This window comes from Physella acuta, unplaced genomic scaffold (assembly GCF_028476545.2).
Source record: "Physella acuta isolate Inbredline_101_S28 unplaced genomic scaffold, ASM2847654v3 ptg001481l, whole genome shotgun sequence".
Taxonomy (NCBI): Eukaryota; Metazoa; Mollusca; class Gastropoda; family Physidae; genus Physella; species Physella acuta.
In genome coordinates this window covers 179,310-198,533 of record NW_026732996.1, presented here as the reverse complement: position 1 = coordinate 198,533, position 19,224 = coordinate 179,310, and the positions used below count along the sequence as shown (strand labels likewise).

The following is a 19,224-nucleotide window of genomic DNA, read 5'->3' as shown; positions in this document are numbered from 1 at the left end:
AAGTACATATTTGGTACTGCTTGTTTGGGGAAATATAAAAATGATGTCATGGTTAATGTCAAATAGCTATGTTCCTGCTATTATGTATGCTATAGGCCTACTTATTTTGAAGCTAATGTTAACCCACAGTGACCCTGACCATGCCTTGTTTGTGGAAGGAAAATAAGATACCAACTATTTCAAATAACAGTGTACTACTATCCAAAAGCATAAATAACAATGTGGCTTGGCTATCAAAATGGTTAATTTTGGTTCACATGTTTTTACAACTATTAATTCCAAAACACTTTTTAAAATAAATATCAGACCTTTTCTAATTACAGCTAATCTGGTCGATTTCATTTTCCATCACATGAACTAAAACTCATGGTCTGGTCACATCCCTGAAAAGATAGTAATGTATCTTCAATAATGTATATTTGTATTTCTGAGAAAAGAGAGAACAGAAAAGAATTTTTAAGAAGATCTCTGGATTATAAACATCAGTTTGAACTTCAAACAATACCTTTGGAATAACTTTTGATACATTGGTTATTACTTTTCTTCTTGATTAAACTTATAATGAATGAGATATTTAAAACAAAAACCTTGCTTTGAAGCAGTTCTAACTAGCAGTTTAGTTGCATGCTTCCATGAGCTATTTTTGTGTATAAAGTCTTTAATTAATCCATCCTCAGCTTAGTTTCTTTTGTAACTCTTTGTTGTGGTTCTGTTTGTAAATTTAAAACTTTTTAAATTTACGTTTTAAACAAAATTGTATTTAAATACTTCATGGCTGACATTTATTCTGAATGCCTGTTGACTTGTCTTTATCTACTGAGAATTGGATATTGATGTGGCCATTAATATTTTTGAACTATAAGTTGAGTTTGATACAAAATATTTTATCCGGTCTCAATTTTAAATATCTTGTACCCAAAAAATATATTATCCAATATTAGAAAACTTATAATTTTGTTAGTAAATGATTTCACAGAGAAACTACATTTTAGTGTGCTGATTGTAAATAAATACTCAACCATAAGTAATACAATAATACTAACACAAACTATGTAAAAAAAGTAAAGTTGATGGTTTTTCATTTTTTAATTAAGTGAGAAATCAAGTTTTCTATGTTAAAAAAATGAATTTTGCTTATGTTACTAATCTAATAATACTTGTAACCATTAATCTTCCTATTTCTGAAACAAGATTTCTTAACTATTGCATGTGCCTGGATGAATGCATATAAAATTGGATACATTATAAACAAGTTTTTTACCTAGACCCCTTTACTGTTCTGTATTTTCCACCACTTAGATCTAGTAATATAATCATTTTAAAAAAAATATGTAAGGGAAATTTAAACAAAAAGAAGTGGTCAAAGTTACACTTCAGTGTATGCATGTGTTTACTTGCAACGAAAAGTATAATTGTAGATTTGAATTATTTTTTTTATTAACATTTTATTACACTTTTCTAAAATGTTTCCTTTAACCATATTCTTAGATTATTACAAACAATAAATATTTTGAAGTTACCAAATTCAATCTAAAGATTTCTCAATCATGTATTAATGATTTTAGTAGTTGCATGAATCACACCACTAAACCAGTCTATTATTAGTAGTACAACTTTTGTGAGTAAGTTGTCCATTCTGCTTTTTATTAATGCTATTATTTTAATTTCCACTTTTTTTTTAAATTTAAAATTTGTGCAAATTTTGATATGAGAAAAGTGCTTGAATAGGCACTTGCTTTCATCAGAAACAACTTATTAGAAATTGTTGGTTGCTGTGTTTAAAAACATACGGAAAGTTTTTTTAAGAGCACGTAATAATAAGTATATTTTGAAATTTTTTGATACTTATTTTATTTTAAAACTATATTTATGACATAATTAGTATATAAAAATAATAACCTAAAATGTAAAGTTTCAGAGAAATACCATCCAACGCGTATATCTATTTACTATTTAATAATTATTTCTTAATAAATGACATTGCATTAGATATTCAAGTAATTTGTTACTATTGGCTTAACTTAAAAACTGGGCTCAAAATTTTTTGAGCATATATTTATAAGACTAAAACAAATGAGTGAGATGTCATTAATATAAAAAAAATGAATTACACTTGAAAGATTGAAAAATTACTGTTGTTGTTATTTACCTTTAAGTTTTCAAACAATTGGTTTTTAAATAATCCAACAAGCAATGAAACATAGTCCTATTTAACAGCATGTAAATATTTACTATGAATTGTTTAATGGTTAATTATGAAGTAAATAGAGGATTAAAAATTGATGCAAAATAATAGAATTGGAAATCCACAGTTGGATGGTAAAAAGGTAGATTTTTAGCATTTAAAAATAATAAAACAATCATTTTTTGCAAAGCACGGCTCATCAGTATTGCAAGTAATAGTATTTTAAAAACATGTTTATATCTAGGTTGTATTATCGATCAAGACATTAGTAACTTGAGGTGGTGCATTTATTAAGCTGAGAAATGATAAATACACACATATATGTATATATACATGTATGTATGTGTGTATATATATATATATATATGTATATACATAGCATGTTATATATATATGTATATATATTATATATCAAACATTTTTTTAGCTTTTTTATACTGATAATAAATCATTGCGCACATTTTTATTAAGTATTGTAGTTTATCATTCTTTTCCTTGATGTATAGTATTGTATAGTTCTTTTTGTTTTTTCCTTAATATATGTTGTGTGTCAGAAGTAAATTAAAGAGTATCATTTAACTTATAGGTCATAGAAATATTTGACGCAAAGGTTTTATGTTTCAAAACATGATCTACACTTCTTGTGTATCTGTCCTTCATTAGTATTTGAAAATCATTAAACGAGAATATGAAAGATATTATGTGACCTAACTCTATCAGTGTTAGCTGAATCCTTATTTTGCATGTCAGGCAAACAGAGACATAGTATTGGGAAGTTGTTCATTTTGATAATATTTATTTATCTTAGATTGGATAATAATTATTTTAAAAATGTAAAACTATATGACAATTAAACTGGAAAATGGTCTTGATAACTTTCACAATTTGTTTCTTAATCACTTTTAGATCATTGTTGACAATTTAGATTTTTTTTAAATATATCATTCAGCACATCAGGTCTTTGCTAGAGCTCATATCTGTACATTTTACCTGACTTACCATTGTATTTTGGATTTTTCTTTTATACACACTGAACTTTATTCTAAGAATTTTAAGATAATTAAATAAGATGATTTTTATTTATTTAGTTTATAGACTGTTTCAAGATAATATGATCCACAAATTTTACTGACTGTATCCCGGCCTATTAATCAGTTCCTTTGTGGCATAATTGTTTTTTGCTATTTTAAGTACGCCTGGCATTCTGGAAGAACATTTAGATATCATGTGCAGTAAAATATCCTAGGATACAGTTTTTAAATGTTTTCTTTGTGGGAATGTTGGAATATTATGTATTTTAAATGGGGTTTTTTTTTGGTTGTGATTTACATTCTGCTCATCTGGTACCATTTTTGTTTGGGATTTTTTTTTAAATAAGTGACCCATTCTTTTAATTTCTTATATAGCTTGTCTCATTTAAAAAATAATTTTATTGGATCAGCAACCTTTTGCTGCTAAAATTTTAAAATTGAATTAAATTTTTTAATAAATTCTTTTAAAAATATGTAAATATGTTTTTTTAAATTAGAAAAACAACAGAGCCATCCTTTTTATAAGCAACATACATTCCAACATAATAATAATTATATAATATATATCTGTAAGCATAAAAATGTATATTTAAAAATAATACAGAGTTGTTTTTTGGGCCACTGCACGTAAAAGAATTGTGTAGCCTGTACATTTTACTTTACTACAATCAGTGCTAGATGGGCTGATAGATTCAAGGGAGGGAACTGAATTCAAGACTTCTATGTGGCGCATTTCCAGGCTCACAACTTGACAACTTCAAACAAGCAGATAAACCTTTTATAAAATTGCACACACACATACAAGTATATTCAAAGTACTTACTTATATAACAGGTTTGAAACCGGATATAAAAATAAGTTTTTAACGTAAATGTTTGTACTTATTTGATTTTTAATGCAAGTGCATGCTTAGAGCCTTTTTTATACTGTACAAACTTTGTTTATTGAGAGATATTAGCTTTAATAATTACGTAATTCACACAATGATTTACTTCATAAAAATAACATTGTGGGTTTTTTTTTATTTGTTAATTTTAAATTCTTATAACCAAACACAACACCATTAAAACATATGTAACAAAAATCACATTTATATAAATTCAACACTCACTATAAAGTGCTGTTATAAAAACTTGAGCAAAATGTTTTAACTACTTCCCTTGGCAGTTACCAAACAAACAAAAAATATTTTTTTTAAATATTGTATATAATCAGCCTTGTTATTACAAAATGGGGAAGAGCTAATGAACCAATTTACTAGTAGCATGCCACTACCTCTTGTTTTTATATATTTAAATTGTTGTAATTGATCAGTATTGACGAAAAAGTACTCTTTATTATCTATGCATTCATTATCTTTTAGCTTAAAAATCTTACTGTCTTAGAGTCATAAAAAATATTATGTTAATTTTCACTATAAAGGGACTTTTTAAACTATCACCTTTTATTTATTTATTTTTCCGAATATTTTATATTATAACTGGCATTTGGAAAGTATGAAAAATGAGTTATAGAAAATGGCAGAAAAATTGTATGAGCAATTTCTACAGCTTAAAAACTTTTTTTAAATAATTAAAATTTGTGTTATGGTATATATGCCTAATGAAAAATATGAAAAAGAAAAACATTGGCAGAGAATAGTTCCAGTCTATGAGATATGTCTTGTAAAATTAACCTTTCCTAGTAATTCCTATCATATGATTGTTGATAAGAAATTGTTACACATTTTTAGAATTAGTTATTGAGCAGCTGAAAGAAATTATTAACATATCAGTTTTGGTTTATGACAATGCGGACCATACAGATGATGATACAGATTCTCTGGATGTTAGTGCAGACACAGCACATCTGCCAAATGCTGCTCACCGGATGCCACGTGTTGAGATGGTTGCTCCTGCAAGTTCAGAGGGGGAGAAAAAAGATGAGATTGTGCAAAGTAAGAAAGTTCATTTTCATTTATTTTTTTATTAACAATTAAAAATAATATACTTGCCACTAAATTTTTAAAAAAAGCTAATGATTTCCCACATAGAAAAATATAACATGTGTAATTTAACCTGTATTTTGCTTATTAATGTATGTGAATGTTAAAATACATTTTATTTATTCCAGTGAATTGAATTTATTTTTAAAAATGTGTTTTAATTATAATTATTTTGTTTTAGTGAAGCCTTACAAAGGAATATACATTATTAAACATTTGACTTAGCTCAAACCTTAAGTTCATTTATCAATTTATTCTGTAGAGTTTAAACATTTCTTTTCATTAATATTGCTATTAGTTACTTAATTTTAGAATGAACCAGCAAATGTCAATTTCAATAAATTAAAAATATTACTTGAAAAATCCTGAAGTTTCATTTGTTTTCATACACTAACAATGACATTGCATTTAAGAAGTAGGCTATAATAAAACTAGAACATTTTATGAACTTTTGTTTGACAATCTCATTTGTCTTGACATACATGTAAAATGAAGTTTATTTTTGTTATTAAATTGTCTTAGGCTCAATTAGAGAACTCAGTGAAGAGGAAAAAAAACAGATCATGATGTCTGAAGATTACCAACTGAGTGTTACCAGGGCTGCACGTGTAATGCAACGTCTGCTTGCTGTAAATGATAGTGGACTAACAATAGATTATAGTGGAGGTGATAATGAGGGTAAAGATGAGTAAGTGAGGACATTTTTCTTAAAGCACAGTAACCTTGTAATAGAATATTTGTTTACCTCAAATCACTTTGATATTTTCATTCCAATTATTCAGTTTTTAAAATTTAACGTTGAATGATGTTAAAATATTTAATAAATTTAAGTACCAAGAATTTAAATTTTAATGTTATTCACTTAATATGGTGATTTTCATTATAATTTAAATTAATCGCATAAATATATAATTACTTGGATCATTTTGTTTAGTGATGCGCTTGCTGGGGAAAGATTAAAACTGCAATTAGAGTTCTTTGATGAGCGTTGGTCAAGGCGTAGAACAATTACCAGTATGGATTGGTCACCACAGGTTGTATGAATTTATTTCAATATGTGCCTTTTTTTTTTAATTTATCACGTTTTACTAGCAAGGAAAAGAGTATAATTGTTTGTGTTATGTTGTGTTATTTTAACCCTTTGAGCCAGACAAGCCGGAAAACCGGCTTCAAAATTAGGCATGTATGTCCAAACAAAAAGCCAATTTTTCGGCCCGATGATCTAGCATCATAGTCCTAGGGGCAGGTATATCTTCTTATTAAATATAATTTGCGGTGTAATGAATAAAAAGGGCACATGTCTATTTAGTGCAAGATTATGATTCTAAAAACAGATTTTGGGGAAAGTTGAAAGTAAAAGTGTTTGCATTTTGTAAAATACATTGTCAACACACAAAAAATCTGTTATTATATATTATTTTATTATTCAGTTTATAATTATTATTATAATAACAGTAAATAGGTAAGTTGCTCTAGTTTTGTCATGATGCTTAGTTAGTATATAAAACCATTATTGGTATATAAATATTTCATTAGTGCAAACTTTTGTTGTACAAATAATTTTTTTTAAGCAATGCCGCCAAAACGGCAAACTGAGTCACAGCCACTGACTGTGTTCTTTTTATATACATTGTTATGTTCATACATTGTAAAAAAAAAAAAAGAATTTCAGAATCTTGCTGAATTGTTGTTTGATCCTGAGCCTGGATACCAAATTTGGCTTGATATTCTCAAACGATTCCAAAGTTGTAGGCTTTTGAAGAAATCCAAAACGGCCACCATCTTGGATTTTAAAAAAACAAAGAATTTCCGAATCTTGATGAATTGTTGTTTGCTACTGAGCCTTGATATCAAATGTGGCTTGATTAGGCAAAGCTAGAAGCAGATAAGTGAAAATTGGTTTGGGCCTGGGAGCTCAGAAAATGGGAGAAATTAGGCCACGGAGGCCCTGCTCTAAGAGATAAGAGCATTTTGTTATTAGACAAGATTTTGGTCTAGATTTAACTTATTAAACATAATAATAATAAAAATACAAATAGAAATGAAATTTCATAAAATGATTAGTATGTAGTACTACATAGTTTAATAAACTACTGAAAAAAGGTAGTAAGTAAAAACCTGTTTTGAAATGTTATATAGGGGATGGCGTGGTCGAGTCTGTAAAGCTCAAGCTTGCTCAACCGAAAAGTTTCGAGTTCGAACCCTCGGGCAGATGAGGCTCGTTAGCTGGGGACAGCCACTCTTCTAGGAGAGACAACTCCAAAATCAAACAACTGCTGTCTTGTAGTTTGTTCTTGGTTGGACAAAGGCTATGGAAGCAAATCCAAAAAGAAAAGCAGGCTGAAATCGGAGTCAATGGCGCAAAACCTGTTGACACTTATCCATAATTGTGATGGAGGCTTGGTCGAGTCGGCAAAATCTCATGGTTGATAAATTCGAAGAAAAAAAAGTCTCGAGTTCAAGCCCTCTGGCAGATAAGGCTCGATACCTTCCAACACTAAAAATTAAGCATGAAGAAGAAAGAAGAAGAAATATTTATTATATAATGTCGAGTTATTTTAACACTCAAAAAGGTTCTTAAAATGTTTTACTGTTGATTTGTATACACATTTACTTGCATTTATGATTGTTAGGCCTAAAAAAAATCACCTAAAATATATTTTAATTTTTAATTTTTTTATTAATTTACAGTATCCAGAGTTGTTGCTTGCTTCTTATAATGCTAATGAGGATGCACCAAATGATCCAGATGGTGTTGCTCTAATCTGGAATTTAAAATTCAAAAATATGGCACCAGAATACATTTTTCATTGTCAAGTGAGTTGTAAAAATATTTTCAAGCTTTAAGGACGCGGGATGGGAGATCATTAAAATGTTGCTAATCTGGATTGCTCAGTATTCAAACTGAAATAAAGTAGGCATGATCTCCCTTAAACTTTTTCCTATATTCTTTTATAACAGTAAGGGGTTGGCACTTTCAGTGCAATTGGACTTCATAAATGTTTTTAATACTTACATTATTTTTCAATAGAAAAGAGAATTTCGCACCAAAATGAATGCAAACAATGTTTGCATAATTCAGTGGAAAATTAGTACTTTTTAAAGGAAATATAGATTACTTTTTAAAAAGTTATTTAAAAATCACATTTTATTTGACATTGCATTTTCACACAGTCTTAATTGGTCTTAATTAAAAATTGGTTACAATTGTAATAATTCTAGAAAATTTTAATTTACTAACTCAAGAACTTATAATTGCATATATTTAATAAATATTTTTGATCACATATTTTATTTCCAGTCTTCAGTAATGTCAACATGTTTTGCCCAGTTTCACCCTAACCTTGTTATTGGTGGCACATATTCAGGACGAATAGTGCTATGGGACAACAGGGTGAACAAACGTACCCCAGTACAGCGTACTCCTCTTTCTGCCTCATCACATACAGTAAGTATATGTTGTTATAAATAGAGCAACAGATTTTTCAGGTGTTAATACAATTTCACTCAATCTAACAATAGCTTGTCAAAACAGGCAAGTTTCATCTTCAGGGATAGAACTTTTCCAAATTTCTGCTAATTCAAAAAATTTTCCTTATTTGAATATTCATTTCAAATTTTTCCACTGCTAATTTTCAGTTACTTACTTACATATTTTTACCCAAAAAGGTTATTAAAAATGTATTCTAAAATGTTGCCATTCTATTAAGAAAATGCGTATCTCCTCAGCCTGATTTTTTTACCACTCATCTTGCATGCTTGGTAGTAAAGCATTTGTTTTAAAAACCCAATCTAAATGATAATATCAATTTATTTTTAATCATAAAATACTGTTTTTAAAAACTTAAATATCAAGTTATTATTTTTTTAAATTTTGAAATTCAGAATTACTAAAAAGTAAAAAATAAACAACTGTAAAAACCTACATATTGTTATTAATTTTAAGCTTTTAAATACATGAGAATCAAAGCACTGATTGCTCATAAAATTTCTTACACATTTTGTTGTTTCAGTGCATTAAAAAGCTTGTTATTTTAATTTTTTAATTTATTTTCACAGAATAATTAGGTTAGAAAATAAATAAGTCATATACTCTTTGCTTAGTCTATGACACAAAAAATGTACTAAATACAGTTCAAGTAAAAATCAATTTTGCAGCATCCGGTGTACTGTGTAAATGTTGTGGGTACTCAGAACGCCCACAACTTAATTAGTGTGTCAACTGATGGAAAATTATGCTCTTGGAGTTTGGATATGCTTTCTCAACCACAGGCAAGTACAAACCTTTTTTTTTATGTTAAATACTTATAACAGGGTTCATGGAATTGGGAAGTTGTAAAAAATATGGAATTTTGAAAATAGAATTTCAGACTTTTAAAAAGTCTGTAATTTAATTTTAGAAAAAAAACTTTTCCAAAATAACTGTCACTTAAATGTCACTTAAGGCCTGATCCCACCACTGAAATGGTGATGTCACAAAATTCCAATATCTTACCCCCAACTCATTATTGAAATTAAAATGAAAATTAACATTTGTTTAGTGTCTTTATTTTTAAGAAGTACAAAAAGGCTGCTATGTTACATTTCTTCAACCCCTTTTACCTTCTCCTATATACAAATTATAGAGAAAGTCTTGTAATCTTTAAAAAACAAATTGAGATTTGTGCAGATCTCGACGTTTTACACCTCCCTGAGTCAGAAAAACATAGTTTTCCAATCTTGTCCGTATGTCTGTGTATGTGTGTGTGTGTCTGTAAACACAATAACTTGAGTACCATTACAGCTAGATTGATAAAATTTCAAATATAAGTATCATATCAAAATCATAGATCCGTATCAACTTTTGAGCAACTTCCGATAACCGGAAGTGGTACTTTTTCTTCTTTGAATTTTTCAAAAGCCTATAACTAGAGTACTATTTCAGATAGATAAATGAAATTTCACATGTAAGTAAAAGATCTAATTCTCTACCTTCTTTCAAATTTTGAATAATTTCCATTGACCGGAAGTAGTAATTACGCTATTTCCGATTTCTCAAAAAACGAATGTAAATTTATAAAGTACTAGTAATATTCCGCACTATTATGCATATTTCACTTGGTGTGCAATTCTTTTTTCTATGAGATTTTATTCTATTTTAAAAAGTTTTAAGTATTTAAAATGGATTAAAAATCATGTCTATATCCAGAGTTCCCACTCCCTGTTGTTTTATATAAGAATATTCAAGAAAGTTTAGGGGAGATCACTCTCGGTTTATTACCCTTACTCAACGTCACAAAAGTCTGCCAAAATCCCTCCCCACTTTATATGACATCAATAGACAACCATCATGCATGCAATTTTGCTAGTCTGATGTGTAAATGTTTTGTTATAATATAATAGATCATTCAGCAATGCTTATGTACACTTTTTATTGGTTTTGTATTTGTCACCATCATTTTTCTCTATATAAAAGTACTAGCGTACCCGTCCCCCGTGCGTTGCCGCGGGGATAGAAGTAAGTTTGATGAAATGTATTAGAAGGATTTCAGCAACGCTTTACCAATCATATGTTCTAAGACACGTGACCGTCTTTTCTAAAAGTGAGTTATTTAAATGTAAACAATGCCTGCGCTTGGATCATAAATATCGGGACACGGGTTTACCTACACTACCGCATGAAAACATTGAATGTACATTAATCACTCCCCGAAATAATATGGTAGAACACACTTCGGTGACCGCCTATGTGTCAGAGACGTAGAGGGGCGCTCTCAGGGCCCCCACCCCCCGATTACACTACCGTATAGGCGCGGCTTACGACCCCTGGCTCCTTAAAACTAACAGGCGCCATCGTGCCAAATAGTATCCTGTTAATAATGATGCTGATTTCGTCATTCGCTAAAGTGACACAAATGAACAGGATTTTTTTCTTTAACACGTAAAAATAGTATTTGACGTGTTTTAAACATCAGTGTGACTGATCAATATGCTAGCGTTACTAATGGTCTATTATTAGATGTTCGATCTCAATTTCTGACTGGATTGTCTAATAATAGATGCTTATTGCATCATTCGCAAAGTGACGAAACTCTACAGTAGGCTCCTCATATTCAAAAAGTTATTTTTTCATCTTTGGCAAGGTGACGAAACTGTACAGAAGGATTTCCTCGCGTTACAAAGTTATTTTTAGAAGCCTGTTGTAGTTTTACTGCTGAATATAGTAGTACCCCTTACTCGCTATGCAGGACGCTCGATTAACGGATGCCAAGTGCCAACATTGTCGCTCTAAAACTCTGGGCGCCAAACCGTGTATTGACGAAAGTTGTACCCTATATGGCGCTGCCCATAAGAAACTTTAGTTTTCTTTTTCGCAGAAAAATTCTCGGGAGTATTCTCATCTACTCCCAAAAGTTTCATGGCATATACCGTGTATAGAGAGAAAAAATCCCCCCCCCCCCCCCCCCCCCCCGGCGCCGCCCTTGCAGTATTAAACAATATTTTTTTTGCAGAACCCTACCATTGAGTGATCTAATTATCTCCCCAAAGTTTCATGGTACACAGATGAATGGTGTGAAACCGAAATAGACTTTTATTTTTATATACCGTATATAGAGAAAAATCGGACCCTCCCGTGGCGCCGCCCTTGCGAAATTAAAAATGATTTTTTTTTTTTACAGAACCCTTCCCTGGGGTGTTCTAATCAACTTCCCAAAGTTTGATGGCTATCAGATGAAAGGTGTAAAACTGGAATAGACTTTTATTTTTATATACCGTATATAGAGAAAAATCGGATCCTCCGTGGCGCCGCCCTTGCGAAATTAAAAAAAAATTTTTTTTAAACCCTTCCCTAGAGTGGTATAATGAACTCCCCAAAGTCTCCTGGCTATCAGATGACTGATGCCAAACCAAAATCGACTTTTATTTTTATATACGGTATATAGAGAAAAACAAATCGCGCCCTGCCGGGCCGCCACCCCTACGAATTTAAAAATGGTTTTTGCACAAAAACCTCCCCAGGAGTATTCTCAACATCTTTCCAAAGTTTCATGGCGATCGTGTGAACGGTGTCACTGCAATTCACTTTTATTATTTTTATATACCGTATATAGAGAAAAACAAATCGCGCCCTGCCGGGGCGCCACCCCTGCGAATTTGAAATTTTTTTTCCGCAGAAACCTCCCCAGGAATATTTTCAACAACTTCCCAAAGTTTCACGGCGATGTGATGAGAGGTGTAGTAATGCATAAAGGACAAACAGACACACAGACAGACACACATACATTGCTTTTTATATATATATATAGATAGATAGATAGATATAGGTGAGGGTTAATTTTCTTAAATTGTGAAATTTTTAAAATGTTTATATTGAATACAATTAAAATAACCTTCAGTATTATTTTAGAATAAAAATAAATATACATCTCAAAATATTAATCAGTACAATATTGGCATAAAAGTGCTCTAATGCAATATGATATTAGAGCTGCTAATTTAATAACCTATTGAGCCTGATCTGAAAAAATTTCCTAATTATTTTTCATGTTATGCTTCGATAAGCACTGTTCTTTCTATGGCATTCTTAATTAGTCTATTTAATATTTAGAAATGGCTGTTTGATAAGCCTATTTGGCTTTAAAAAAGTGGTCTTTAAAAACTATTTAAGTCTTAAAATGGTATTATTTCAGAAATACTGAGATATTAGTCTTTAACACTTTAAAACTTTGGCGGGGTAGGCAGCCCTAGAAAAATAATTTTCTGACATTTGGAAAAAGAAATTTAAAGATAAATGTTAACTCCATAAATGTCATTATAGTGTAAGTAAAACGAGAGTATAAATTTGCACCATTTTATAAACAGTTGCTAAATCGTTATTATCTGTATAAAATGTGGAGTTTTTTTTTAAATTCTGGAATTTTTTTTCAAAAAGTTAAGTGAACCCTGTTATAAAAAATTCTCCTTTTAATTGTTTCTTTTTATTAGATTTTACTAAATGTAGTTTTTTTTTACCCTTTTATTTCAGTAGAATAATTTCTGAGTATAATTCTTACTTTAATAACAGTACATTTTTCATTCATATTAGGATAGCATGGAGCTGCAGTCAAAACAAAACAAACCAGTTGCTGCCACATGCTTTAGTTTCTTGTCTGGAGATGCAAATAATTTTATTGTTGGTTCAGAAGAATGTGTTGCTTACTCTGCATGTAGACATGGGAGGTAATACTTGTCAAATGAAATCGTTGTTACAAAATGTTTTTTTTTATTTACTTTTTTTACTGTGAAATCAAATTTAATATATAGATCTAGTAGCCTATTACACTTTAAGTTTTTCAGTTGCACCATAGTAAGATATATACTAGATATGTAACATAGGAAATGCGATGGCTTCTGTTAGCCTTCTACATTTAAAGTATTGTTTTCAGCAGAACAGGTTTGTGATTCTGATTTGTGTTCCATTTTTGAACTGTTGCTTGTGTAATAACAGTTTAGTATCTTTCTATCCATTTACCCATTTTTACAAATTTTATTCAACTTGCTTTCTCTGTCCATCTATCTGTCTGGACAGAAACTAATGAGCGAAATTTTGACCTCTTCTAACCGACTAATTTCTCTGAAATTTGGCATGTGACAGTGCAAGCTGACATCAAATTTGACTTAAGTAGATGCTTAATTAATTTTTAAAGAATTAATAAAAATTTCATGTATAATAATTTCATGTATAAAGTACTATTTGCGCGCAGATTTTTCCTGTTCAGTTGGTGGGCAATTGAATTTAGTCATGCAACTCTATTGTATTAACATTTTTAAAGAACTGAAGAAACATTCATAAAAAAAGGTTTTAACAATGTTTTATATAATCATGCACTAAAAATGAGAAAATTAATGATTTTCTTTAAATATATAATTATGCACTATTATTTAAAGAACTATTTATGCAACCTTTCATGTTAGGTATTTTTACAATTTTTATAAACTATTTTCCTTTTGAAATTTCAGCAAAGCTGGTATCAATGATCTTTTTGAAGGTCACCAGGGACCAATAACTAGCATTGACACACACAAGGTACCAGGACAAATAGATTTCTCTCCATATTTTCTGACATCTTCATTTGATTGGACTATCAAACTTTGGAGTATGAAGGTAAATGTTATCAAATGTTTGCTTTATGTTGCAAATTAGAGATCTCCTTTCAATGGTTATTCCAAGAAATAATTATTAGCCACTACTGTATATCCTTGAAATTAAATGATAGTGGGTCTGATGATTCTTTTTTTAAGTAACAGTATGTTAAAACAAATGTAATACCCGTTATCATTTTTCATTATATGTCAGAAAAATTTCACAAGTAAATGACCTAAAAGACTGCAGCTTTTACAAGATTAACACACCAAATGTTCAACTGCAAAGACATTTAGAAAAAATGCTGCGGTGTCAATAATTACTGTTTATTTTTGTGCTTTTTTCCAGCAACCTTACTACATACATTCTTTTGAAGACAATAATGATTATGTGTATGATGTGAGGTGGTCCCCTGTTCACCCAGCACTTTTTGCCAGTGTTGATGGAGAAGGTCGGCTTGATTTGTGGAATTTGAATAGTGAAACCGAGGTTAGTGACCAATCTAATTTTTAAATGGAATAGGACTGACTCATCTATATTGAAATTATTGTGAAATATTTTATTTTATTATATGCTAGTGTGCCCGTCCTTGCACGTTGCCGTGGGGTTTAAAAAGTCCCAGGATAGCCCGGGGCAAATCGCACCTTACCTGGGCGCGGTCTGACGCACCTGATTCAATTTATTGAATGACTATAATACTACTTCTTTTCCATATTCCATCACACTCTTTAAAACTAACATATGCGCCATAGCACTACCTGGATAGCCCAGGGTGTCAAATTGCACCCTGTCAGGCGCCGGCAAATGCGCGTGATTCAGTTTAGTTAATGACTTAATACCCCATCTTATTCATAGTCTATCGTACTTTTTTAAAACATCCAGGTGCCATAGCTCTCACAGGATGACCCAAGGGGCCAAATAGTACCCTGCCTGGGCGCCGCCTGTGCAAAATTGAAATTTTTTCCGCAGAACCTCTCCATGTGTATTCTCAACAACTTACCAGTTTCATGCCGATCGGATGAAAGGTGTAGTAATGCGTAAGAGACACAGACACACATACATTGCTTTATATATATATATATATATATATATATATATATATATATATATATATATATATATATATATATATAAAGTTCCCTTTTCAAACCTGACAGTCTAGGGCAAGTGAAGTAGAGTTCACTTGTTTCTGTGACCTTGGTATATGAAGAGATAGTGTGGGCAGCATTATGCCCAGCCGCCTTTACTTTCCCTAACGTGAGTTAGGTACCCATCCGAGTTGGGTGGGCTCAGGGACGGTCTACTGACTTGAACCTGGAATCAATTTAGAGACTTATGGTTTAGCAGTCCAGCTCTCTACCACTAGACCACTCTGTCCCATACTTTATATATATATATATATATATATATATAGATTGTTTTAAAAAATATAATTTATCAGTAAATGAATTAATTGAACATTACTTATAGTCAATTACTATTAATAAATGTTGTTCATCAGATGAAAGGTGTAGCAATGCATAAAAGACGATTAAAATCAGACGAAATATATTAGGAGCATTTTATCAATGCTTTACTAATCCTATATTCTTGGACAGGTGACCTTGTGTTCTAAAACTGAGTTATTTAAATGTAAACAATGCCTGCGCTTGGATCATAATTATCAGGGCATGGGTTTACCTACACTACCGCCTAAAAAAGCCCAGGGTGCCAAATCACACCCTGCTAGGGTACTGGTTAACGCACCTGATTCAATTTAGTGAATGACTATAACACAGCATCTTATCCATAGTCTATCTCACTGTTAAAATGAACGTAGGCGCGGGCACTAAATCGCACCATGCCGGGGGCAGCTTGTGCAAAATTGAAGGTATTCCACCAAAAACCTTTTTTGGAGTATTCTCAACATTTTCCCAAAGTTTCATGGCACTCGGATGAACGGTGCCAAACTCTATCAGACTTTTAATTTTCATACACCGTATATTGAGAAAAATCGCACCCTCCCGGGGTCGCCGCCCATGCGAAATTAAAAAAAGATATTTTTTTGCAGAACCCTTCCCTGGAGTGTTCTAATCAACTCCCAAAAGTTTCACGGTGATCGGATGAACGCTGTCAAACTGCAATTGACTTTTATTTTTATATACCGTATATAGAGAAGAGAATTTGCGTCCTTTTAGGACGCCACCCCAGGGAATTCGAATTTTTTTTTTTTTAAAAACCTACCCAAAAGTTTTCTCAACAACTCCCAAAGTTTCATGCCGATTGGATGAAAGGTGTAGTAATGTATAAAAGACAAACTCACACACAAACATAGCTTTTTATATATATAGATTATTTTGAGACTGAAAGTGCATATTTTCCTAATACACGTGATGCATTGCCATTCATCACATTTCTCAAATGTGTAACACTTTGCAGTCATCTTCTTGATAATTCTTGTGATTATTGGCTTTGTGATACAAAATTCTAATTCATGTGTATTGGTCATTTTAGTAACAGTGTTGGGTCATGAGGTTTTAACACTATAGACCTCACATTGAGGCTGGGATTATAAACCATCCAACCACACCAAGGATCTGTGGGGGAAGAAATGAAAAGAAATTTCGTATAAAAAGTGACAAGTTGAAAGCCATCCTTGTTGATTTTGTTTCATTTTGTGGCTGAAAATTTAATTTAAAAAAAATTATTATTTCCATCTAAAATGGGAAGTTACATTGTGATTTGATGGTATGAAACAAGCATGTCACCATGATTTTTCTCTGAGCATCAGAAACAGAATAGAAGCCCCTCAATATGGACAGTTAAAATAATTATGGTTCCATTAGATGCATGTCGTAAATTTAACTACACATGGATCCACATGTACCCAGGTTAGTAGGGTAATGGGCAGTTGTGCTGATCATGGTATTCATTGGACAGGATAAAGGGGGGGGGGGGTTGTGCTGTTTTATAGCCCCTGGGGTGGACCAATCATGTTGGCGGCCACCTAATAATTTCTGACTAGATAGCCTGGTAGGTCAGAGGATGTTGCAAGAACTATTGCCAGCAGATAAATAGGTGGGTGAGAGAGTGGATCAAAGGGGGGGGGGGGGGGCATCACTCAAATCTGTTCACATATCAGGTTCTTTTTACTTGTCAAAATTTTAAATATTTTGTGTGTCCTTTCCCCCCCCCCCCCCCCCCCAAGATATTTTATACAAGATGTTACATACTCTTGTTAGGTTCCGACGGCATCTATTACAATTGATGGTCGACCTGCATTGAATCAGTGTAGATGGCACCAAACAGGTCATCACATTAGTGTTGGAGATAACAATGGACGAATACATATCTATGATGTTGGGGAGGTGAGAAGTTTTAAATATGTTGTCTTTTCAAATTATTGTGTTGTTTTTGTTTTTTTTTTAATTTTGTTAACTGCTTTTCATAATTAAAAAATAAACTCACCAGCACATTGCTAACCCAAAGCCAGATGAGTGGTCTAATTTTGTACATACACAACAAGAACTGAAACAGCATGCTGCAGAACGAGAAGAAGATTCAACTTTAGCTGGTTCTGGAGCACCAATAAGATAGAATGCTACATCTGTGTTTTATTTAGAAATTGGGATTAGGTGTTTCTTAAATATTATAAATTGTAATTTCAAGAACTGTGCTGTGGTTTTTTTTTTCAAATAAAGATATAAATATACTTTCACTCTTTAAATGTTTGTATTACTGGTAATTAATTTTTACTAGCAATAATAATTTTTGTGAATTCAAAATTCCTGATTCATTGATTTATACACCCTTCCCCTCCATCTCAATTTTTTTGGATCCAGTTATAATTGTTATACTTTTATTTGTGTATTAATATTTATTTTCTGTAGATTTTTAAATCTGATAAAAGTTGGCTTTAGTCATTCTTGTAATGTTCACTTCAAATAAACTTGATTAACTTTGAGATTTCTTTTCTTTTTATTCAGCATGTCCCAAGATTATTTTATTTAACCACATCATCACAAATATGATAGAGTAAACATGAGATTCACTTCAAACGTTTATCTGACAATATTGTATCATTAACATAATTGCCTACGATGTAACATTGCTATTCTGCATGTATATATTTTTACTCTAAATGAGCCACTGCTAGGTGAGATTAAAAATGTTAATACATGTTGCATAGGAATGATAAGACTGCAATTTTGGAAGTGGTTGATTTTTAAAGCAATGTTTTGTAAAAATTGGTTTAACTTTAGTAAAGGCGGCTGGGCATATCTACTGACGGTACTTATAAGTACCACTTTATATAAGCGCCTGTATTATTTTCAATTTAAGACGAATATTAGAAATTAGTGATGTAATTGATAATATCATCGCCCCTGAAACACTGGTAGGTAGAGGGATCGATGTTTTTTGAAAATTTCTTGTGTAGCGCCATTTTCCATATCTTGCTGTATCGCAGTTAACAATCGTTCTGTACAGATATCACATGTGTTCCTGATTTTCCTTTCTTTAACTTTAACCTTATTCTTGAAGTTTTCAACACCGAATATTTTTTACTAGCGTACCCGTCCCCCGCGCGTTGCCGCGGGAATAGAAGAAAGTTCGACGAAATATATAAGAAGGGTTTCATCCATGCGTCACCAATCCCATATTCTTAGACGCCTAACATTGTTTTCTAAAAGTGAATTATTTAAATGTAAAAAATGCCTGGCTTGGATCATAAGTATCGGGACATGGGTTTACCTACACTACCGCATGAAAACCTTGAGTGTACATTAATCACTAACCGAAATAATGAGGTAGAACACACTTCGGTGACCGCCTATGTGTCAGGGACGTAGAGGGGCGTTCTCGGGAGCCCCCCACCCCGATTACACTGCCGCGTACGGCCCCTGGCTCCTTAAAACTAACAGGCGCCATCGTGCTCATAGGA

General features: G+C 31.6%; 1 protein-coding gene across 15 annotated transcripts in view; it reads left to right on the top strand.

Annotated features, from left to right (window-relative positions):
* LOC131928312 (cytoplasmic dynein 1 intermediate chain 1) overlaps positions 1-18,245 on the top strand; it is a 37,289-nt gene extending 19,044 nt beyond the window's left edge. For 8 of the 15 annotated variants that reach the window (XM_059284303.1, XM_059284302.1, XM_059284301.1 and 5 more), the window contains 11 exons: positions 4,991-5,152; positions 5,723-5,888; positions 6,135-6,234; positions 7,892-8,017; positions 8,502-8,648; positions 9,359-9,472; positions 13,266-13,399; positions 14,180-14,324; positions 14,652-14,792; positions 17,525-17,650; positions 17,754-18,245. In XM_059284303.1, the coding sequence (XP_059140286.1) occupies positions 4,991-5,152; positions 5,723-5,888; positions 6,135-6,234; positions 7,892-8,017; positions 8,502-8,648; positions 9,359-9,472; positions 13,266-13,399; positions 14,180-14,324; positions 14,652-14,792; positions 17,525-17,650; positions 17,754-17,879 (1,487 nt within the window). In that variant the 3' untranslated portion in view covers positions 17,880-18,245. The remainder of the gene's footprint in view (positions 1-4,990; positions 5,153-5,722; positions 5,889-6,134; positions 6,235-7,891; positions 8,018-8,501; positions 8,649-9,358; positions 9,473-13,265; positions 13,400-14,179; positions 14,325-14,651; positions 14,793-17,524; positions 17,651-17,753) is intronic. The other 7 variants (XM_059284304.1, XM_059284316.1, XM_059284309.1 and 4 more) reach the window with 1 other exon arrangement.
* The last annotated feature ends 979 nt before the right edge of the window (positions 18,246-19,224 follow it).